The following is an 18,001-nucleotide window of genomic DNA, read 5'->3' as shown; positions in this document are numbered from 1 at the left end:
GGAGCTCAGCCTTTCAGCTCCCATCACAAGCAGGTACTTGCAGAGGAACTCTCCGCCCTTCTCAGCGCCAATGCGGTCGAGCCCGTACCACCCGGGCAGGAAGGGCAGGGATTCTATTCCAGGTACTTCCTTGTGGAAAAGAAAACAGGGGGGATGCGTCCCATCCTAGACCTGAGAGGCCTGAACAAATTCCTGGTCAAAGAAAAGTTCAGGATGCTTTCCTTGGGCACCCTTCTGCCAATGATTCAGAAAAACGATTGGCTATGTTCCCTGGATTTAAAGGACGCATACACTCACATCCCGATACTGCCAGCTCACAGACAGTATCTCAGATTCCGCCTGGGCGCACGGCACTTTCAGTATTGTGTGCTGCCCTTTGGGCTCGCCTCTGCCCCACGAGTGTTTACAAAGTGCCTTGTGGTGGTGGCGGCGTATCTACGCAAGCTGGGAGTGCACGTGTTCCCATATCTCGACGATTGGCTGGTCAAGAGCACCTCGGAGGCAGGAGCCCTCCGGTCCATGCAGTGCACTATTCAACTTCTGGAGCTGCTGGGGTTTGTGATAAATTACCCAAAGTCCCATCTCCAGCCTACTCAGTCTCTGGAATTCATAGGAGCGCTGCTGAATACCCAGACGGCTCAGGCCTACCTTCCCGAAGCGAGGGCTACCAATCTCTTGGCCCTGGCTTCGCAGACCAGAGCGTCTCAGCAGATCACAGCTCGGCAGATGTTGAGACTTCTGGGTCATATGGCCTCCACAGTTCATGTGACTCCCATGGCTCGTCTTCACATGAGATCTGCTCAATGGACCCTAGCTTCCCAGTGGTTTCAAGCCACCGGGAATCTAGAAGATGTCATCCGCCTCTCCACCAGTTGCCGCACTTCACTGCTCTGGTGGACCATCCGGCCCAATTTGACCCTGGGACGTCCATTCCAAATTCCGCAGCCCACGAAAGTGCTGACGACGGATGCATCTCGCCTGGGGTGGGGAGCCCATGTCGATGGGCTTCACACCCAGGGTCTGTGGTCCCTCCAGGAAAAGGATCTGCAGATCAACCTCCTGGAGCTCCGAGCGATCTGGAACGCACTGAAGGCTTTCAGAGATCGGCTGTCCTGCCAAATTATCCAAATTCGGACAGACAATCAGGTTGCAATGTATTACGTCAACAAGCAGGGGGGCACCGGATCTCGCCCCCTGTGTCAGGAGGCCGTCGGGATGTGGCGTTGGGCGTGTCAGTTCGGCATGCTCCTCCAAGCCACGTACCTGGCAGGCGTAAACAACAGTCTGGCCGACAGACTGAGCAGAGTATTGCAACCGCACGAGTGGTCTCTCCATGCCAGAGTGGTACGCAAGATCTTCCGAGCGTGGGGCACCCCCTCGGTGGACCTTTTCGCCTCTCAGACCAACCACAAGCTGCCTCTGTTCTGTTCCAGACTTCAGGCACACGGCAGGCTAGCGTCGGACGCCTTTCTCCTTCATTGGGGGACCGGCCTCCTGTATGCTTATCCTCCCATACCTTTGGTGGGGAAGACCTTACTGAAGCTCAAGCAAGACCGCGGCACCATGATTCTGATAGCGCCCTTTTGGCCCCGTCAGATCTGGTTCCCTCTTCTTCTGGAGTTGTCCTCAGAAGAACCGTGGAGATTGGAGTGTTTTCCGACTCTCATTTCGCAGAACGACGGAGCGTTGCTGCACCCCAACCTTCAATCCCTGGCTCTCACGGCCTGGATGTTGAGGGCGTAGACTTCGCTGCGTTGGGTCTGTCTGAGGGTGTCTCCCGGGTCTTGCTTGCCTCTAGGAAGGATTCCACTAAAAAGAGTTACTTTTTCAAGTGGAGGAGGTTTGTCGTTTGGTGTGAGAGCAAGGCCCTAGAACCTCGTTCTTGCCCTGCACAGAACCTGCTTGAATACCTTCTGCACTTATCAGAGTCTGGCCTCAAGACCAACTCAGTAAGGAATCACCTTAGTGCGATTAGTGCTTACCATTATCGTGTGGAAGGTAAAGCCATCTCTGGAGAGCCTTTAGTCGTTCGATTCATGAGAGGCTTGCTTTTGTCAAAGCCCCCTATCAAGCCTCCTACAGTGTCATGGGATCTCAACGTCATCCTCACCCAGCTGATGAAACCTCCTTTTGAGCCACTGAATTCCTGCCATCTGAAGTACTTGACCTGGAAGGTCATTTTCTTGGTGGCAGTTACTTCAGCTCGTAGGGTCAGTGAGCTTCAAGCCCTGGTAGCTCATGCTCCGTATACCAAATTTCATCACAACAGAGTAGTGCTCCGCACCCACCCAAAGTTCCTGCCGAAGGTGGTGTCGGAGTTCCATCTTAACCAGTCAATTGTCTTGCCAACATTCTTCCCCAGGCCGCATACCCGCCCTGCTGAACGTCAGTTGCACACATTGGACTGCAAGAGTGCATTGGCCTTCTACTTGGAGCGGACACAGCCCCACAGACAGTCCGCCCAATTGTTTGTTTCTTTCGACCCTAACAGGCTAGGGGTCGCTGTCGGGAAACGCACCATCTCCAATTGGCTAGCAGATTGCATTTCCTTCACTTACGCCCAGGCTGGGCTGGCTCTTGAGGGTCATGTCACGGCTCATAGTGTCAGAGCCATGGCAGCGTCAGTGGCCCACTTGAAGTCAGCCACTATTGAAGAGATTTGCAAGGCTGCGACGTGGTCATCTGTCCACACATTCACATCACATTACTGCCTCCAGCAGGATACCCGACGCGACAGTCGGTTCGGGCAGTCGGTGCTGCAGAATCTGTTTGGGGTGTAAATCCAACTCCACCCTCCAGGACCCGAATTTATTCTGGTCAGGCTGCACTCTCAGTTAGTTGTTCTTCGTAGGTCAATTTTCTGTTATACCCTCGCCGTTGCGAGGTTCAATTGACCTGGGTTCTTGTTTTGAGTGAGCCTGAGAGCTAGGGATACCCCAGTCGTGAGAACAAGCAGCCTGCTTGTCCTCGGAGAAAGTGAATGATACATACCTGTAGCAGGTGTTCTCCGAGGACAGCAGGCTGATTGTTCTCACCTACCCTCCCTCCTCCCCTTTGGAGTTGTGTGTTTCATCTTTTGCTAGTCATTCAACTGGCGGGAGCGGTCGCGCACGGGCGGGAAGACGGCCGCGCATGCACGGTGGGCGTGCCCTGCGTGCCGACCGTCCCGCGAAGCTTTTTTCCGGTTGGTGGGGGCTGCCGCGGACGTCACCCAGTCGTGAGAACAATCAGCCTGCTGTCCTCGGAGAACACCTGCTACAGGTATGTATCATTCACTATCTGGCCCTAAAGAAGGCTAAGAGTTCTAGGGAGCATGCTTCGGTGTCCCCGGGCAAGGACTCTAAAACCTTAGACTCCTTTGGGAGGAAGGCCTACCATTCTTCTATGCTCGTGGCCAAAATCCAGTCTTACCAGCTCTACACGAGCATACGTATGCGGAACAATGTGCGGCAGTTGGCGGGCTTGGTGCACAAGCTCCCTCCTGAGCAAGCCAAGCCATTTCAGGAGGTGATCAGGCAGCTGAAGGCGTGCAGAAAATTCCTGGCCAGAGGGGTATATGATACCTTTGATGTCGCGTCCAGGGCCGCTGCTCAAGGTGTGGTGATGCGCAGACTCTCATGGCTGCGTGCCTCCGACCTGGAGAATAGGATCTAGCAGCGGATTGCGGACTCGTCTTGCCGAGCGGACAATATTTTTGGAGAAAAAGTCGAACAGGTGGTAGAGCAGCTCCAGCAGCGGGATACCGCTTTCGACAAGTTCTCCCGCCGGCAGCCTTCAGCATCTACCTCTACAGGTAGACGTTTTTATGGGGGAAGGAAGACTGTTCCCTACTCTTCTGGTAAGCGTAGGTACAATCCTCCTTCTCGACAGCCTGCGGCCCAGGCTAAGCCTCAGCGCGCTCGCTCTTGTCAGCAGCGTGCGCCTCAGCAAGGCCCCTCGGCTCCCCAGCAAAAGCAAGGGGCGAGCTTTTGACTGGCTCCAGCAGAGCATAGCCGACATCAACGTGTCAGTGCCGGGCGATCTGCCGGTCGGGGGGAAGTTGAAAGTTTTTCACCAAAGGTGGCCTCTCATAACCTCCGACCGTTGGGTTCTTCAAATAGTCCGGCAAGGATACACCCTCAGTTTGGCCTCCAAACCTCCAAATTGCCCACCGGGAGCTCAATCCTACAGCTTCCAGCACAAGCAGGTACTTGCAGAGGAACTCTCCGCCCTTCTCAGCGCCAATACGGTCGAGCCCGTGCCATCCGGGCAAGAAGGGCTGGGATTCTATTCCAGGTACTTCCTTGTGGAAAAGAAAACAGGGGGGATGCGTCCCATCCTAGACCTAAGGGCCCTGAACAAATATCTGGTCAAGGAAAAGTTCAGGATGCTTTCCCTGGGCACCCTTCTTCCCATGATTCAGGAAAACGACTGGCTATGCTCTCTGGACTTGAAGGACGCCTACACGCACATCCCGATACTGCCAGCTCACAGACAGTATCTGCGATTTCAGCTGGGCACATGTCACTTCCAGTACTGTGTGCTACCCTTTGGGCTCGCCTCTGCGCCCAGAGTGTTCACGAAGTGCTTGGCTGTAGTAGCAGCGGCGCTTCGCAGGCTGGGAGTGCAGATGTTCCCCTATCTCGACGATTGGCTGGTGAAGAACACATCCGAGGCAGGAGCTCTACAGTCCATGCAGATGACTATTTGCCTCCTGGAGCTACTGGGGTTTGTGATAAATTATCCAAAGTCCCATCTTCTCCCAGTACAGAGACTCGAATTCATAGGAGCTCTGCTGGATTCTCGGACGGCTCGTGCCTATCTCCCAGAGACGAGAGCCACCAACTTGTTGTCCCTCGTCTCGCGGGTGCGAGCATCCCAGCTGATCACAGCTCGGCAGATGTTGAGATTGTTGGGCCACATGGCCTCCACAGTTCATGTGACTCCCATGGCCCGCCTTCACATGCGATCTGCTCAATGGACCCTAGCTTCCCAGTGGTTTCAGGCTGTTGGGGATCTAGAGGACATGATCCACCTGTCCACGAGTTTTCTCAAATCCCTGTATTGGTGGACGGTTTGGTCCAATTTGACTCTGGGACGCCCTTTCCAAATTCCTAAGCCACAAAAAGTGCTGACTACGGATGCGTCTCTCCTGGGGTGGGGAGCTCATGTCGATGGGCCTCACACCCAGGGAAGCTGGTCCCTCCAGGAACGCGATCTGCAGATCAATCTCCTGGAGTTACGAGCGATCTGGAACGCTCTGAAGGCTTTCAGAGATCGGCTGTCCCACCAAATTATCCAAATTCAGACTGACAACCAGGTTGCCATGTATTACATCAACAAGCAGGGGGGCACCGGATCTCGCCCCCTGTGTCAGGAAGCCGTCAGCATGTGACTCTGGGCTCGCCGTCACGGCATGGTGCTCCAAGCCACATATCTGGCAGGCGTAAACAACAGTCTGGCCGACAGGTTGAGCAGGATTATGCAACCTCACGAGTGGTCACTCAACTCCCGAGTAGTGCGCCAGATCTTCCAGGTGTGGGGCACCCCCTTGGTAGATCTCTTTGCATCTCGAGCCAACCACAAGGTCCCTCAGTTCTGTTGCAGACTGGCATCGGATGCCTTCCTCCTGGACGGGGGGGAAGGTCTGCTGTATGCTTATCCTTCCATACATCTGGCTGGGAAGACTTTGTTGAAACTCAAGCAGGACCGAGGCACCATGATTCTGATTGCTCCGTTTTGGCTGCGTCAGATTTGGTTCCCTCTTTTTCTGGAGTTGTCCTCCGAAGAACCGTGGAGATTGGAGTGTTTTCCGACCCTCTTCACACAGGACGAAGGGGCGCTTCTGCATCCCAACCTCCGGTCTCTGGCTCTCACGGCCTGGATGTTGAGAGCGTAGACTTTGCCTCTTTGGGTCTGTCAGAGGGTGTCTCCTGCATCTTGCTTGCTTCCAGGAAAGATTCCAGTAAGAGGAGTTACTTCTTTCTATGGAGGAGGTTTGCCGTCTGGTGTGACAGCAAGGCCCTAGATCCTCGCTCTTGTCCTACACAGACCCTGCTTGAATACTTTCTGCACTTGTCTGAGTCTGGTCTCAAGACCAACTCTGTAAGGGTTCACCTTAGCGCAATCAGTACATACCATTACCGTGTGGAAGGTAAGCCGATCTCAGGACAGCCTTTAGTTGTTCGCTTCATGAGAGGTTTGCTTTTGTCAAAGCCCCCCATCAAACCTCCTACAGTGTCATGGGATCTCAGTCATTCTCACCCAGCTGATGAAACCTCCTTTTGAGCCACTGAACTCCTTCCATCTGAAGTACTTGACCTGGAAGGTCATTTTCTTGGTGGCAGTTACTTCAGCTCGTAGAGTCAGTGAGCTTCAGGCCCTGGTAGCCCAGGCCCCTTACACCAAATTTCATCATAACAGAGTAGTCCTCCGCACTCACCCTAAGTTCTTGCCAAAGGTTGTGTCGGAGTTCCATCTGAACCAGTCAATTGTCTTGCCAACATTCTTTCCCCGTCCTCATTCCTGCCCTGCTGAACGTCAGCTGCACACATTGGACTGCAAAAGAGCATTGGCCTTCTATCTGGAGCGGACACAGCCCAACAGACAGTCCGCCCAATTGTTTTTCTTTTGATCCCAACAGGAGGGGAGTGGCTGTGGGGAAACGCACCATATCCAATTGGCTAGCAGATTGCATTTCCTTCACTTACGCCCAGGCTGGGCTGGCTCTTGAGGGTCATGTCACGGCTCACAATGTCAGAGCCATGGCTGCATCAGTGGCCCACTTGAAGTCAGCCACTATTGAAGAGATCTGCAAAGCTGCGACGTGGTCATCTGTCCACACATTCACATCTCATTACTGCCTGCAGCAGGATACCCGACGCGACAGTCGGTTCGGGCAGTCAGTGCTTCAGAATCTGTTCGGGGTTTAGAATCCAACTCCACTCCCCTAGGCCCATGTTTTATTCTGTTCCAGGCTACACTCTCTGTTAGTTGGATAAGTTGTTAGGTCAATCTCAGTTATGTCCTCGCCGTTGCAAGGCCCAATTGACCATGTTTGTTGTTTTGAGTGAGCCTGGGGGCTAGGGATACCCCATCAGTGAGAACAAGCAGCCTGCTTGTCCTCGGAGAAAGCGAATGCTACATACCTGTAGAAGGTATTCTCCGAGGACAGCAGGCTGATTGTTCTCACAAACCCGCCTGCCTCCCCTTTGGAGTTGTGTCTTCCCTTGTTTTGTCTTGCTACATATGGGACTGACGAACACGAGCCGGTTCGGGCGGTAAGACGGCCGCGCATGCGCATCTGCGCGCGAGGACTAGCAAAGGCCTTTGCTAGTAAAGTGTTCCGATTGGAGGGGCTGCCGTGGACGTCACCCATCAGTGAGAACAATCAGCCTGCTGTCCTCGGAGAATACCTTCTACAGGTATGTAGCATTCGCTAAAACCAGAAATGGAAGATCGGGATGCGTCGCTGTCTGGTTGGGTGGCTCATTGCCTCCAACAGACGGCCCAGGGCATTTGGACTTCGACGGAGGCGTCTTGGTCCATCAACCACTTGGAGTTGCGGGTGATTCGTGTGGCCCTTCGTGAGTTTGTCTCTTCTCTGTCGTTGCCGAGTTCGAGATCTCTCTGACAATTTGACTGCGGTCGCCTACGTGAACCGTCGGGGGGGGGGGGGGGGGTGCACCACTATCGCGCGAGGTGGCCCTGATCTGCCTTTGTGCAAAGACTCCTCTCTCTCTCTCTCTCTTTTGACGGCGGCTCATATAGCGGGGTCACAGAATGTGCAAGCGGACTTTATCAGTAGCCACCAGTTGGGATAATTGTGTTAAGCCACATTAAATGGACAGCCCTAGTTATTTTCAATTTAAATATGATATGATTTGGACTTGGAAAGTTAAAAAAAAATTTGTATTATATAATTATATATAAATTAATTGTAATAACTGACAGAAGTGGTGGTCTGTTCATAGTTCTATGTCCTGTAATGTTGAGGCAGGGAGTGATGTGCACATTATTTACTTTATTTTGTTAGTCTATTGAATACTGAGTAAAAAGTCATTCATCTAGGGACCCCAAAGCAGTTTACAATATCCAAAGAGAACACTGAAACAATAAATAGTGATCTTACTCCCAGCGCATAATGAGGAGGTGGGAGCATGTAGCACAGTGTTTACTCACTGGTTACACAATATAAGAAATTGAAGAATACAGAAGGAAAGAAAAGGGAGAAAAAAGCAGCTTTCACCCTCACACATAACCTGCTTTAATTTGCAACTGACACACCCTACCAAGGAATGCACAATATAGATGTGTAAATAATGGCACTAAATCATAGGAGAAACATGGCCACAAAATTCCTATTTACTGATTAGCCATACAAATCACATGGAGTAAAGAGAGATTTATTTACAAAGATTTAAGGCAAAACAAAGTGTAAGCAGAAGTAATGTTTTAGTACAGATTTAAAAGTCCCTCATACAAACATCAAGATAATAAAATGATCAGAAGTCAGATGGAATAACACGACCCCTAATGGCAAAGGCCACCTATTACTCAGTTGTTAGTGATTACAGAACTTAAATTATTTGTACGATTTGTCTGTCTGTATCGGGTCATCTCACATAGACAGTTGGAACAGCAGGTGCAGGGAAGTGGTAATCATCTGTTGGCGTCTGTGCTCTTTCTGATCATTGTGATGTTGTGTGTCTTATGCATCTTATATATTTCTTATCAGAGGTGACTTTCATTTGATGATACATCATGATAGGCAATTGGTCCGTGCCCAGTTTTAGTTATGGCAAACACAAGAATATGTTTGTCATCTTGGATATTCCCCCCCCCCCCCCCCCCCCCCCCCCAGTTCTTGGGCACCAAGTAGTCTGAGTCTGCATAGAAGATAGTTGTCACGAAACGCCTAGCCACCTGCCTGGGGTCTATCCCCAGCACATCTCAAGTCTGCCTACACCTGCCACTTGTGCTCTACACTAGCACCCCTCTCCCACTGACTGGGTCATAACCGCCTCTGGGCGAGTCTCCCTTTCTCCTATTATCCCCAGTGATTTCTAGGTTACTGGAGCCACGCAGTTCCCAGAAAGCACTCACAGACCCAACACACAAACCACCAGGATTCTTTATCAGTCCAAACAGGGTGAACAAACAATTGTTTATTCTCTTAAAAAATATTGAATAGTGAAAACAAAATTGTGCAATTGGCAAACAATAACAGGTAGCTGAAATATGGATGAACTTGCATACTTCTAGAAAGTACCTGGGGAGATTAGGGCATATATCTGTTCACAGAACTTCAGCAAAGAGATCTTTCTCTCTTCTCCCAGGCTGAAACTGAAACAACAGCCAGCATCAGCTGGATAATTTCAATCTCCAGGCCAATCAGAGCTCAGAAAAGTAATGTTTCAAATAAAAACTGGTTACATCACTGCAGGCACTTCCTATTTTCTGTGTGCCAACTAAAAGAAAGATAATTCAGTCCTCTGCAACAGCTTTAAGCATAAACATGCACATATTTAAGACAGGAAAATATCTAATACATTTTACAGGCTTAAACACACTGTTTCTTCACAATAGTCCTTGTCCGTGTTAACTGCGTGCCTCTGAACTGCTCCAGCTGAGCCACTTGATAAGACAGCTCTAGAGTCACAGCCAGGAGTCCTCCTCAGATGCAAGACTTTTCAGGCATAGAACACAGTGCAGTTAGATAATATATGAGCCAGCCCTGCAGGTATAATAAGATATGGTTTGTGATACACTGGTTCTATTGTGTCCTGGGTGAAAAGCTACGTCAAGAGATGCTTTTAACTTCACAAAAAAATGTATAAGGTCACATGTGCCTGAACCAAGACTGCACTCAGGCCCAGATTCACAAGACCTAACAAGCCAGCAATGTGGTTTTTACACTGGTTCTAGCCGGTTTAGCGAGCAAGGAATAAAGCAAGACATGCACAAAAGGTTTCTCTGAGTTCTTTTCCTGTCATGGTAGTAGCTAACAAAAATTGTATGCAAATCTGCTATTATGAGCTAATTACTATACAAATGTGCATGCAAAGCGATGCACAGCTGTTTTCCCAGTGATGCACAGAAACAGCTCCTGCCTTTACCATGGAAAATTTAATGGGTGATCAGGAGCTGCCGGTACTCCCTAGAATGACAGCTGAAAGAGTGGAGGGAAGAATCCAGCCCGTCAGGGCGTTAAAGAGCCAGACCCGCACTGAACTGCCTGCCTACAGTGCGTCTAGCCTAGCACAAAGCCTCACCTGGCCCTCCCTTTCTCTGTTGGTTTTTCAGAAGGGGGTGGCCAAAAGCAGAAAGAAAAAAGATAGGAGCTGGCTCTTCCGCTTTTGAGCCCAAATAGAAAAAGTTTTCTATGGTGTTGGGGCAGCCAGTGCATAGAGAAGAGGTAATGAAGAGGAGAGATCCCAGGCCTGGGGCATGAGCTCAGGTGCCCTGCAGGTAGCAGCATGTAGGACCCATGTAGGACATAGAAATGGCAATGCAAGAGGAACCTGCGGAGGCTGCAGCGAGAACTCACCGGCAGAAGCACACGTGCGATCAGGGGAGCTGGGAGGGTCCCTGCCAGAGGAGCAAGAAGGAGAAACCAGACCAGCATTGGGGCACCAGGAGAGAGAGCAGAAAACAAACAATAAAACAAAAGGGCTTTCATATGTGCAACTTGTCTGCGTGTATAAAAGCCATCTGTGGCATGCGCAGAGAAGCCACGCTTAGCAATTGGCTGCTCTGCGCATGTTCAGCTGACAGACTGGCTCCCCCCCCCCCCCCCCCCCCATAGAGGAAATTGCATGCAAATGAGCTAACAGTGAGCAGCTCATTTGCATACAATTTCCTTCATGCATGCCTAGCTTTTTAAAAATTGGTGAGTGGCAATGGGGATCAGTAAGGTAAGAGGTAATTGTGGGGAGTTTAGTTCATCTGGGCCTCGATCAAGAGAGCTGAGGTCCTTGGAAAAAGCCAAAGAAAGAAGGAGAGAGCCAAGAAAACAGTACAAAGGGGAAGATCCATTGGTACAAACCAAGAGTGACACTTGTGCTATTGCCTAATATACATTTGCGAAGCTGAGTATCTATGTTAATGGTAGTGGAACAATGGTGATTGGAAGCTGTTTGTATATTATGCGTGCAGTCAGCACTGGTGCAGCTTATGGGAGGGTGGCAAATTTTGAAGGTGCAGAGGCAGCCAGAAACCTTACACCTACCCAGTCCACAAGGAACATGCGTTTACAGGCAAGTAGTTTTGTCCGGCATGCTATTTTAAAAATCTGTTGTGGTGACCCCCAGCTAGTTGTGTTTTCAGAATATCTCTAGCAGTGAATTTGGATGCAATGAATTTCCATGCACTGCTTCCATTGTACGTAAATTTCTCATGCGTAAGACTGGCTGGTGGTCCCCCACAACAGGTTTGTGAACCACTAGTTTTAAGGATTTATTTTCTCCCAGAGACTGACCCTGCCTTTAATTTGTGTGATCTTGTTATCTTGCCTTATTCTGCATACTTGTTTCATGTCACATTTTGTGACCGTATGAAACTGACTAAATGTGATGATACTGTTTCTAATTTTTAAAGGAAAATGATAGCATTTAAACTTTGAACAAGATATAAATGAGTTATACAATTACTTTACAGGTGTTGATTTAAATTTGTCGCCCATTGGAAAAGAACTAATTGTGCAACCTGGAAAGAACAGTGGTTGGTATAAATATATTTGAACTAAATTATTATATTGACTGAATGCTTGTTAATATGAACTAAAATGTCTGGTTATGGGATTTTCAGTGAGGGTCACAGCCCGGTGTGGTTTCAGGATGACTACCATGAATATTTATCATCTTTATTTCCATACATATGGCCTCACAACAAAAGGGCTCTTTTACTAAACTGGAGTAGGAAATGCATTTAGGGGTCTTTTTACTAAGGCGCACTAAATAAGATGCCCATAGGAATATAACGGGTGTCTTATTTAGCGTGCGCTAATCATTAGCGCACTCTAAATCTGTTAGCGCACCTTAGTAAAAGAACCCCTTTTTGCGTTTTATTGCGGGACTTTCTCACGTGCTAAGCCCATTTCTTACGTGGCAATATATTAAGGCTTTTTCTTTTACAGCTCCTTTACTAATTAAGAACATAAGAATAGCCATACTGAGTCAGACAAATAGTCTGTGTAGCCCAGTCTCCTGTTTCCAACTATGGCCAATCCAGGTCACAAGTACCTGGCAGAAACCCTAATAGTAGCAACATTCCATGCTACCAATCCCAGGGCAAGCAGTTGCTTTCCCATGTCTGTCTCAATAGCAGACTGTGGACTTTCCCTCCAGGAACTCGTCCAACCCTTTTTTAAATCCAGATACGTTAATCACTGTTACTACATCCTCCGGAGTTTGACTATTGAGTGAAAAATATTTTCTCCTATTTGTTTTAAAAGTATTTCCATGTAACTTCATTGAGTATCCCCTAGTCCTTGTGCTTTTTGAAAGAGTAAAAAATATTCACCTTTACCCATTCTATACTACTCAAGATTTTGTAGACCTCAATCCTATCTTCCCTCAGCAGCCTTTTTTTTTTTCCCCCAAGCTGTAGAGCCCTAACCTCTTTAGCCTTTCCTCATATATGGAGAGTTTCATCCCCATCATCATTTTGGAAGCTGCTCTTTGAACCTTTTCTAATGCTACTATATATATTTCTTTTGAGATACAGCGACCAGAACTGAACACAATAGTCAAGGTGAGGTCGCAACATGGAGCGATACAGAGGTATTATAGTATTCTCGATCTTGTTTACCATTCCTTTTCTAATAATTCCTAGCATCCTGTTTGCTTTTTTGGCCCCTGCTGCACACTGCAAAAGATTTCAGCGATTTGTCTAAGACGCCGCCTAGACCTTTTTATTGGGTGCTGACACTCCTAAGGTGGACCCTAGCATCAAGTAACGATTCGGATTATACTTACCAATGTGCATCACTTTGCATTTGTCCACATTACATTTCATCTGTCATTGGATGCCCAGTCTTCCAATTTCCTATAGTCTTCCTGTAATTTTTCACAGTCCGCATGTGTTTTAACAACCTTGAATAGTTTTGTGTCATCTGTAAATTTAATCACCTCGCTTGTTTCAATTTCCAGGTCATTTATAAGTATGTTAAATAGCACCGATCCCAGTACAGATCCCTGAGGGACTACACTATTCACCCTCCTCCATTGAGAGAAATGTCCATTTAACCCTACCCTCTGTTTTCTGTCCAATAACCAATTCCTAATCCACAACAGAACATTGCCTCCTATCCCATGACTCTCTAATTTTTTCAGGAGCCTCTCATGAGGAACTTTGTCAAAAGCTTTCTGAAAATCTAGATACACTACATCAACTGGTTCACCTTTATCCATCCACATGTTTATTCACACCTTCAAAGATATGAGGCAAGACTTCCCTTGACTGAAACCATCCAGACTCTGTCCCATTAGACCATCTTTATGTATTCTGTAATTTTATTCTTTATAATAGTTTTCCACTATTTTACCCGACACTGACGTCAGACTTATCTGTCTGTAAGTTCCAGGATCACCCTTCAATCTTTGGGTACGGTGGTCAACTTTAACGACAGTTTGCAAATTACTAACAGCAGATCAGTAATTTCATGCTTGTGTTCTTTCAGTACCCTTGGATGCATACCATCCAGTCCAGGTGATTTACTATTATTTGTCAATTTGGCTCAGTACATCTTCAGGTTCACGGAGATTTCTTTCAGTTCTTCTGTATCATCGCCCTTGAAAACTATTTCTGGTACAGGTTGATCTCTTACATCTTCTTCCATAAAGACCGATGCAAAGAATTCATTCAGTTTTTCCACTGTGGCCTTGTCTTCCCTGAGTGCCCCTTTTGCTCCTTTATGATCTAACAGTCCCATGGATTCCCTCGCAGGTCTTCTGCTTCTGATATACCTGAAAATGTTGTTACTGTAAGTTTTTGCCTCTGCGGCAAGTTTCTCCTCATATTCTTTTTTAACCTTCTTTATCAATACTTTGCATCTAACTTGCCAGTGCTTATACTGCTTCTTATTTTCTTTATTTGGGTCTTTTTTTCCATTCTTTGAAGGACATTATTTTGGTTGTAATTGCCTTTCACTTCACTTTTTAACCATTCTGGCTGTCGGTTTTTCTCTTCTGTCCAGCTTTGTAAATATGTGGAATGCATCTGGTCTGGGCTTCCAAGATGGTATTTTTAAACAATGCCCATTCCTGATTTAATGTCCTAACCTTTGCAGTTGATCTTTAGCTTCTATTTAACCATTTTTCTCATTTTTATCATAGTTGCCCTTCCTTTGTGGGCTTCATTCCAGATAGTAGCTGAAACTTGGTCATTGTTTCCCAGCAGACCCAACACCGTTACCTCTCGTTCTATGCCCTGCACTTCACCAAGAACTAGATCTAAAATGGTTCCCCCTCTTGTAAGTTCCTTGGACCACTTACTCCAAGAAGCATTTATTTATTACATCTAGGAATTTTATCTTCCTGGCCCTCCCTTATGTAATATTTATCCAGTCAATATATGGTAATTGAAATCACCCATTATTTATTTATTTATTTGTATCCCACCTGTTTGTAGGCTCAATGTGGCTTACATAATACCGGAGAGGCCTTTTGTAGGCTCCGGTGTGAACAAATACAGGGTGGTGATGTGGTAAGATCAAGTTCATGTGGCACAGCCACATTAGGGAATCGGAGAACGGAAGAGTTGTGTTATGTCCATTACGTGCTTTAGTTTGGTTGTGTTGCAGAGATTAGGCATTTAAGTTGGATCGGTAGGGTATGTCTTTTTAAACAGGTTGGTTTTTAGTGATTTCCGGAAGTTTAGGTGGTCGTACATCGTTTTCAAGGCTTTTGGTAATGCGTTCCACAGTTGTGTGCTTATGTAGGAAAAACTGGGTGCGTAAGTTGTATTGTATTTAAGTCCTTTGCAGCTTGGGTAGTGCAGATTTAGACAAGATCATGTTGATTCGGATGTATTTCTAATTGGTAAGTTGATCAAGTCTGTCTCCAATTTTGCCAACTTTCCTAATTTCTGTAGACATTTCTTCATCTGTCTGTTTATTCTGTACTGGCAGTTGGTAGTACAATCCTACAAGAATACTCTTTCCTTTCTCACGTGGAATTTCTAACCATAATTAGTGCAGCGGGTTGCAGACCTGGGGAACCAGGTTCTATTCCTACTGCTGCCTGACATTCAGCATTGGATTGAGATCCTGGGAAACCAGGTAAAGTTCCCTCTTCAGCCCTGTGAACCTGGGCAAGTCACTTAGCCCTCCATTGCCCCATGTACAATATATAACTTTAATAGTGAGTCAATTAGGGACAGTGGAAAAGTACCTGTAATCGAAATTGTGAACGGCATAGTTGCCTAAGGGATCACTTGTGGTATATCAAGCACTGAAAATAATTTTTTTTTTAAATCTGTTTTATGTAGATGTTTGTTTTTGTTTGACTCAATTCCCTCTTTTAACATATAGCGCAACCTCCCCCGCCCTCCAATTTGATGCCCTCTGTCATTGCAATTTAATTTGTACCCTGTTAACAGTGTCCCATTGATTGTCCTCCTTCTACCAGGTCTCTAAGATGCCTATTATATCTACCTCATTATTTAGTGCTATATATTCTAACTCTCTCATCTTATTTTTTAGGCTTCCAGCAATTGTTTACAGGCACTTCAAAATTGTGTTTTTTCCTTGCATCTACAAGCTGCTTTGAAGTTGACAGGGATAAAGTTCATCCTTTACCCTGCTCTCTCTCTAAATACACGTGGCTTTCTTTCACCATTGTTGAAACCTCTCTAATGGAATTCCCTAAATTTCATGTTTCAATACTATCCTTCAAGTATACTCCACACCAAACTATTCGCTCCTGGGCGACTGTCATTTTCCCCCCATTTTAGTTTAAAAGCTGTTCTATCTCCTCTTTAAAAGTTAGCGCCAAAAGCCTGGTTCCATCCTGGTTAAGGTTGAGTCCACCCTTTCAGAAAAGGCTCCCCCTTTCCCAGAATTTTTCCCAGTTCCTAACAAATCTAAATCCCTCATCTCAACCATGCATTGAGACCTCAGCCTGCCTTTTGATTCCTGCACGTGGAACGGGGAGCATTTCCAAAAATGCTACCCTGGATTATCTGGACTTCAGCTTTCTAGCTAAAGAGCCTAAATTTGGCTTCCAGAACCTCCCTCCCACATGTATCAAGATATCTGGCTCCTCCCAGCACTATCTAAAATCCTATCTAGGTGACACGTTAGGTCCTCCACCTTCGCACCAGGCAGGCAAGTGATCAGGTGATCCTTATGACCGCCAGTCACCCAGCTATCTACATGCCTAATGATTGAATTTCCAAATGCAACAGCTATCCTAACCCTACCCGTTAGGGCATAAGTTCTTGGAGTCATCCTCAATTTGAGAGGATAATGCGTCTCCTGGTAGGCAGATTATGGCTACAGGAGTACTTCCTAATTCACCAGGGGTGATGCTTTCCTTTTTGGAGATCTCTCCAAGGCAGCATGGGCTGCCGGTCTGGAGGTGGAACTTCTTTACAATGTCCATGTAAGTCACCTCTCTGTCTCCCTCAGCTCCTCCAAGTCTGCTACTCTAGCCTCAAGAGAACAGACTCATTCTCTGAGATCTAGAAACTCTTTACGTCGGACACTCGCATATAACCTCTCACCAGCTGGGAGATAATACATGTGACACTCAAAGCAAAAGACTGGATTCCACCCCTCTTGCCACTGGACTGGTGTCTGCATCTTAGTAGTAGTGATTTTTTAAATAATTTAAAACTTGCTAAGGTCATAAGGATGTTAGACTAATTAAAAAAGAGCATTTAGATTATATGGTATATTGTGTAATTTATTTAGTGTTTTCTTAGAAAGTAATGAAACGTAATTAAAACTCTGTAAAAGGACTCCTCTTTTGTTATCCTAATTAGAAATTAAGCCTATAAATTTAGAGTTGTGATAGGGATGGGTGGGAGTTGGGGAGAGTGGGTGGGAAGGAAGACTGATTTAGCCTATAGGAAGCACAACAGGGTCTGTTACAACTATAAGGGGAAGGGTTTTATGCTATGGGGAAAAAGCTATACTATAAACTAAAGTTAAAACTAAACTGGGGTTTCCTGTGACTATCGGCTCACTCTACATTGGTGCTATGGTAAAATCTTGAATAATCCCTTAACTACTAGCCTGCAGAACTGTAATAGAGACTTTAAATGCTAAACAAATAAAATCCTATTCCTTAACTTCCTCTGCTTAATATGTAGAGTAACTTAAAAAAACAAAGACACCGAGTTAACCTGTTTAACTCTAAATCTACCTTTCTCAAGTTTAAAAGCAATTTCCCAGCAAATAACTTACCAATGAAGATTTTGTCCTGCTCTGGAAGTCCTCACAGCATCTCTTACATTAACATGCAGGACTTACAAAAAAATGCGGTAACACTTACCTCTTCCTATTTAGGAGGCACTAAATGCTCCTGTATTAAGGCCACTTTATCCAGCTGGTATGCTTTAATCATACCACACTAGCAGGATAGTGCTTCCATGCATATTCCCCATCCATGCCATGGCCCCTCCGGAAAAAAAGGCTAATTGCAAAATGTGTTAAAAGCATTTTGTGGTAATTTGCCTGTCAGCACACTAATGGCACCTTTATATTTTTATAACACATTTTGCAGTAAGCCTTTTTTTACTCCGTGTGTTTAGTAAAAGAGCCTAACAGTTAATTTGCATAACTTGGCCTGGAAACTAGACCTGTTTGTAGTCCTTTAAAACTGCTGTTGTGCTTTGATATATACAAGATAATTAAAACTATTCTAATGCAAGGAACTCAGAATGTCAACTTGCTTGTTTCTGAGCTTATTTCTTGTCATATTTGTTTTTCTTTTTACTGCTGTTGTTTTATTTCTTACAGTTCTATACAAGATATTATTGGGACACATCCATGTTTAATATTCTCTATTATATGCTT

At 46.5% G+C, this 18,001-nt stretch overlaps 1 protein-coding gene across 5 annotated transcripts in view; it reads left to right on the top strand.

Annotated features, from left to right (window-relative positions):
• The window catches only part of BORA (BORA aurora kinase A activator), a 163,642-nt gene that overhangs the window by 82,288 nt on the left and 63,353 nt on the right, over positions 1-18,001 (top strand). For all 5 annotated transcript variants that reach the window (XM_030200569.1, XM_030200571.1, XM_030200568.1 and 2 more), the window contains one exon: positions 11,638-11,700. In XM_030200569.1, coding sequence (XP_030056429.1) covers positions 11,638-11,700 — 63 coding nt within the window. The remainder of the gene's footprint in view (positions 1-11,637; positions 11,701-18,001) is intronic.

Source organism: Microcaecilia unicolor, chromosome 4 (assembly GCF_901765095.1).
Source record: "Microcaecilia unicolor chromosome 4, aMicUni1.1, whole genome shotgun sequence".
NCBI lineage: Eukaryota > Metazoa > Chordata > Amphibia > Gymnophiona > Siphonopidae > Microcaecilia > Microcaecilia unicolor.
Note: the sequence above shows the minus strand (reverse complement) of the source record. Positions and strands in the feature narration are given on the sequence as shown.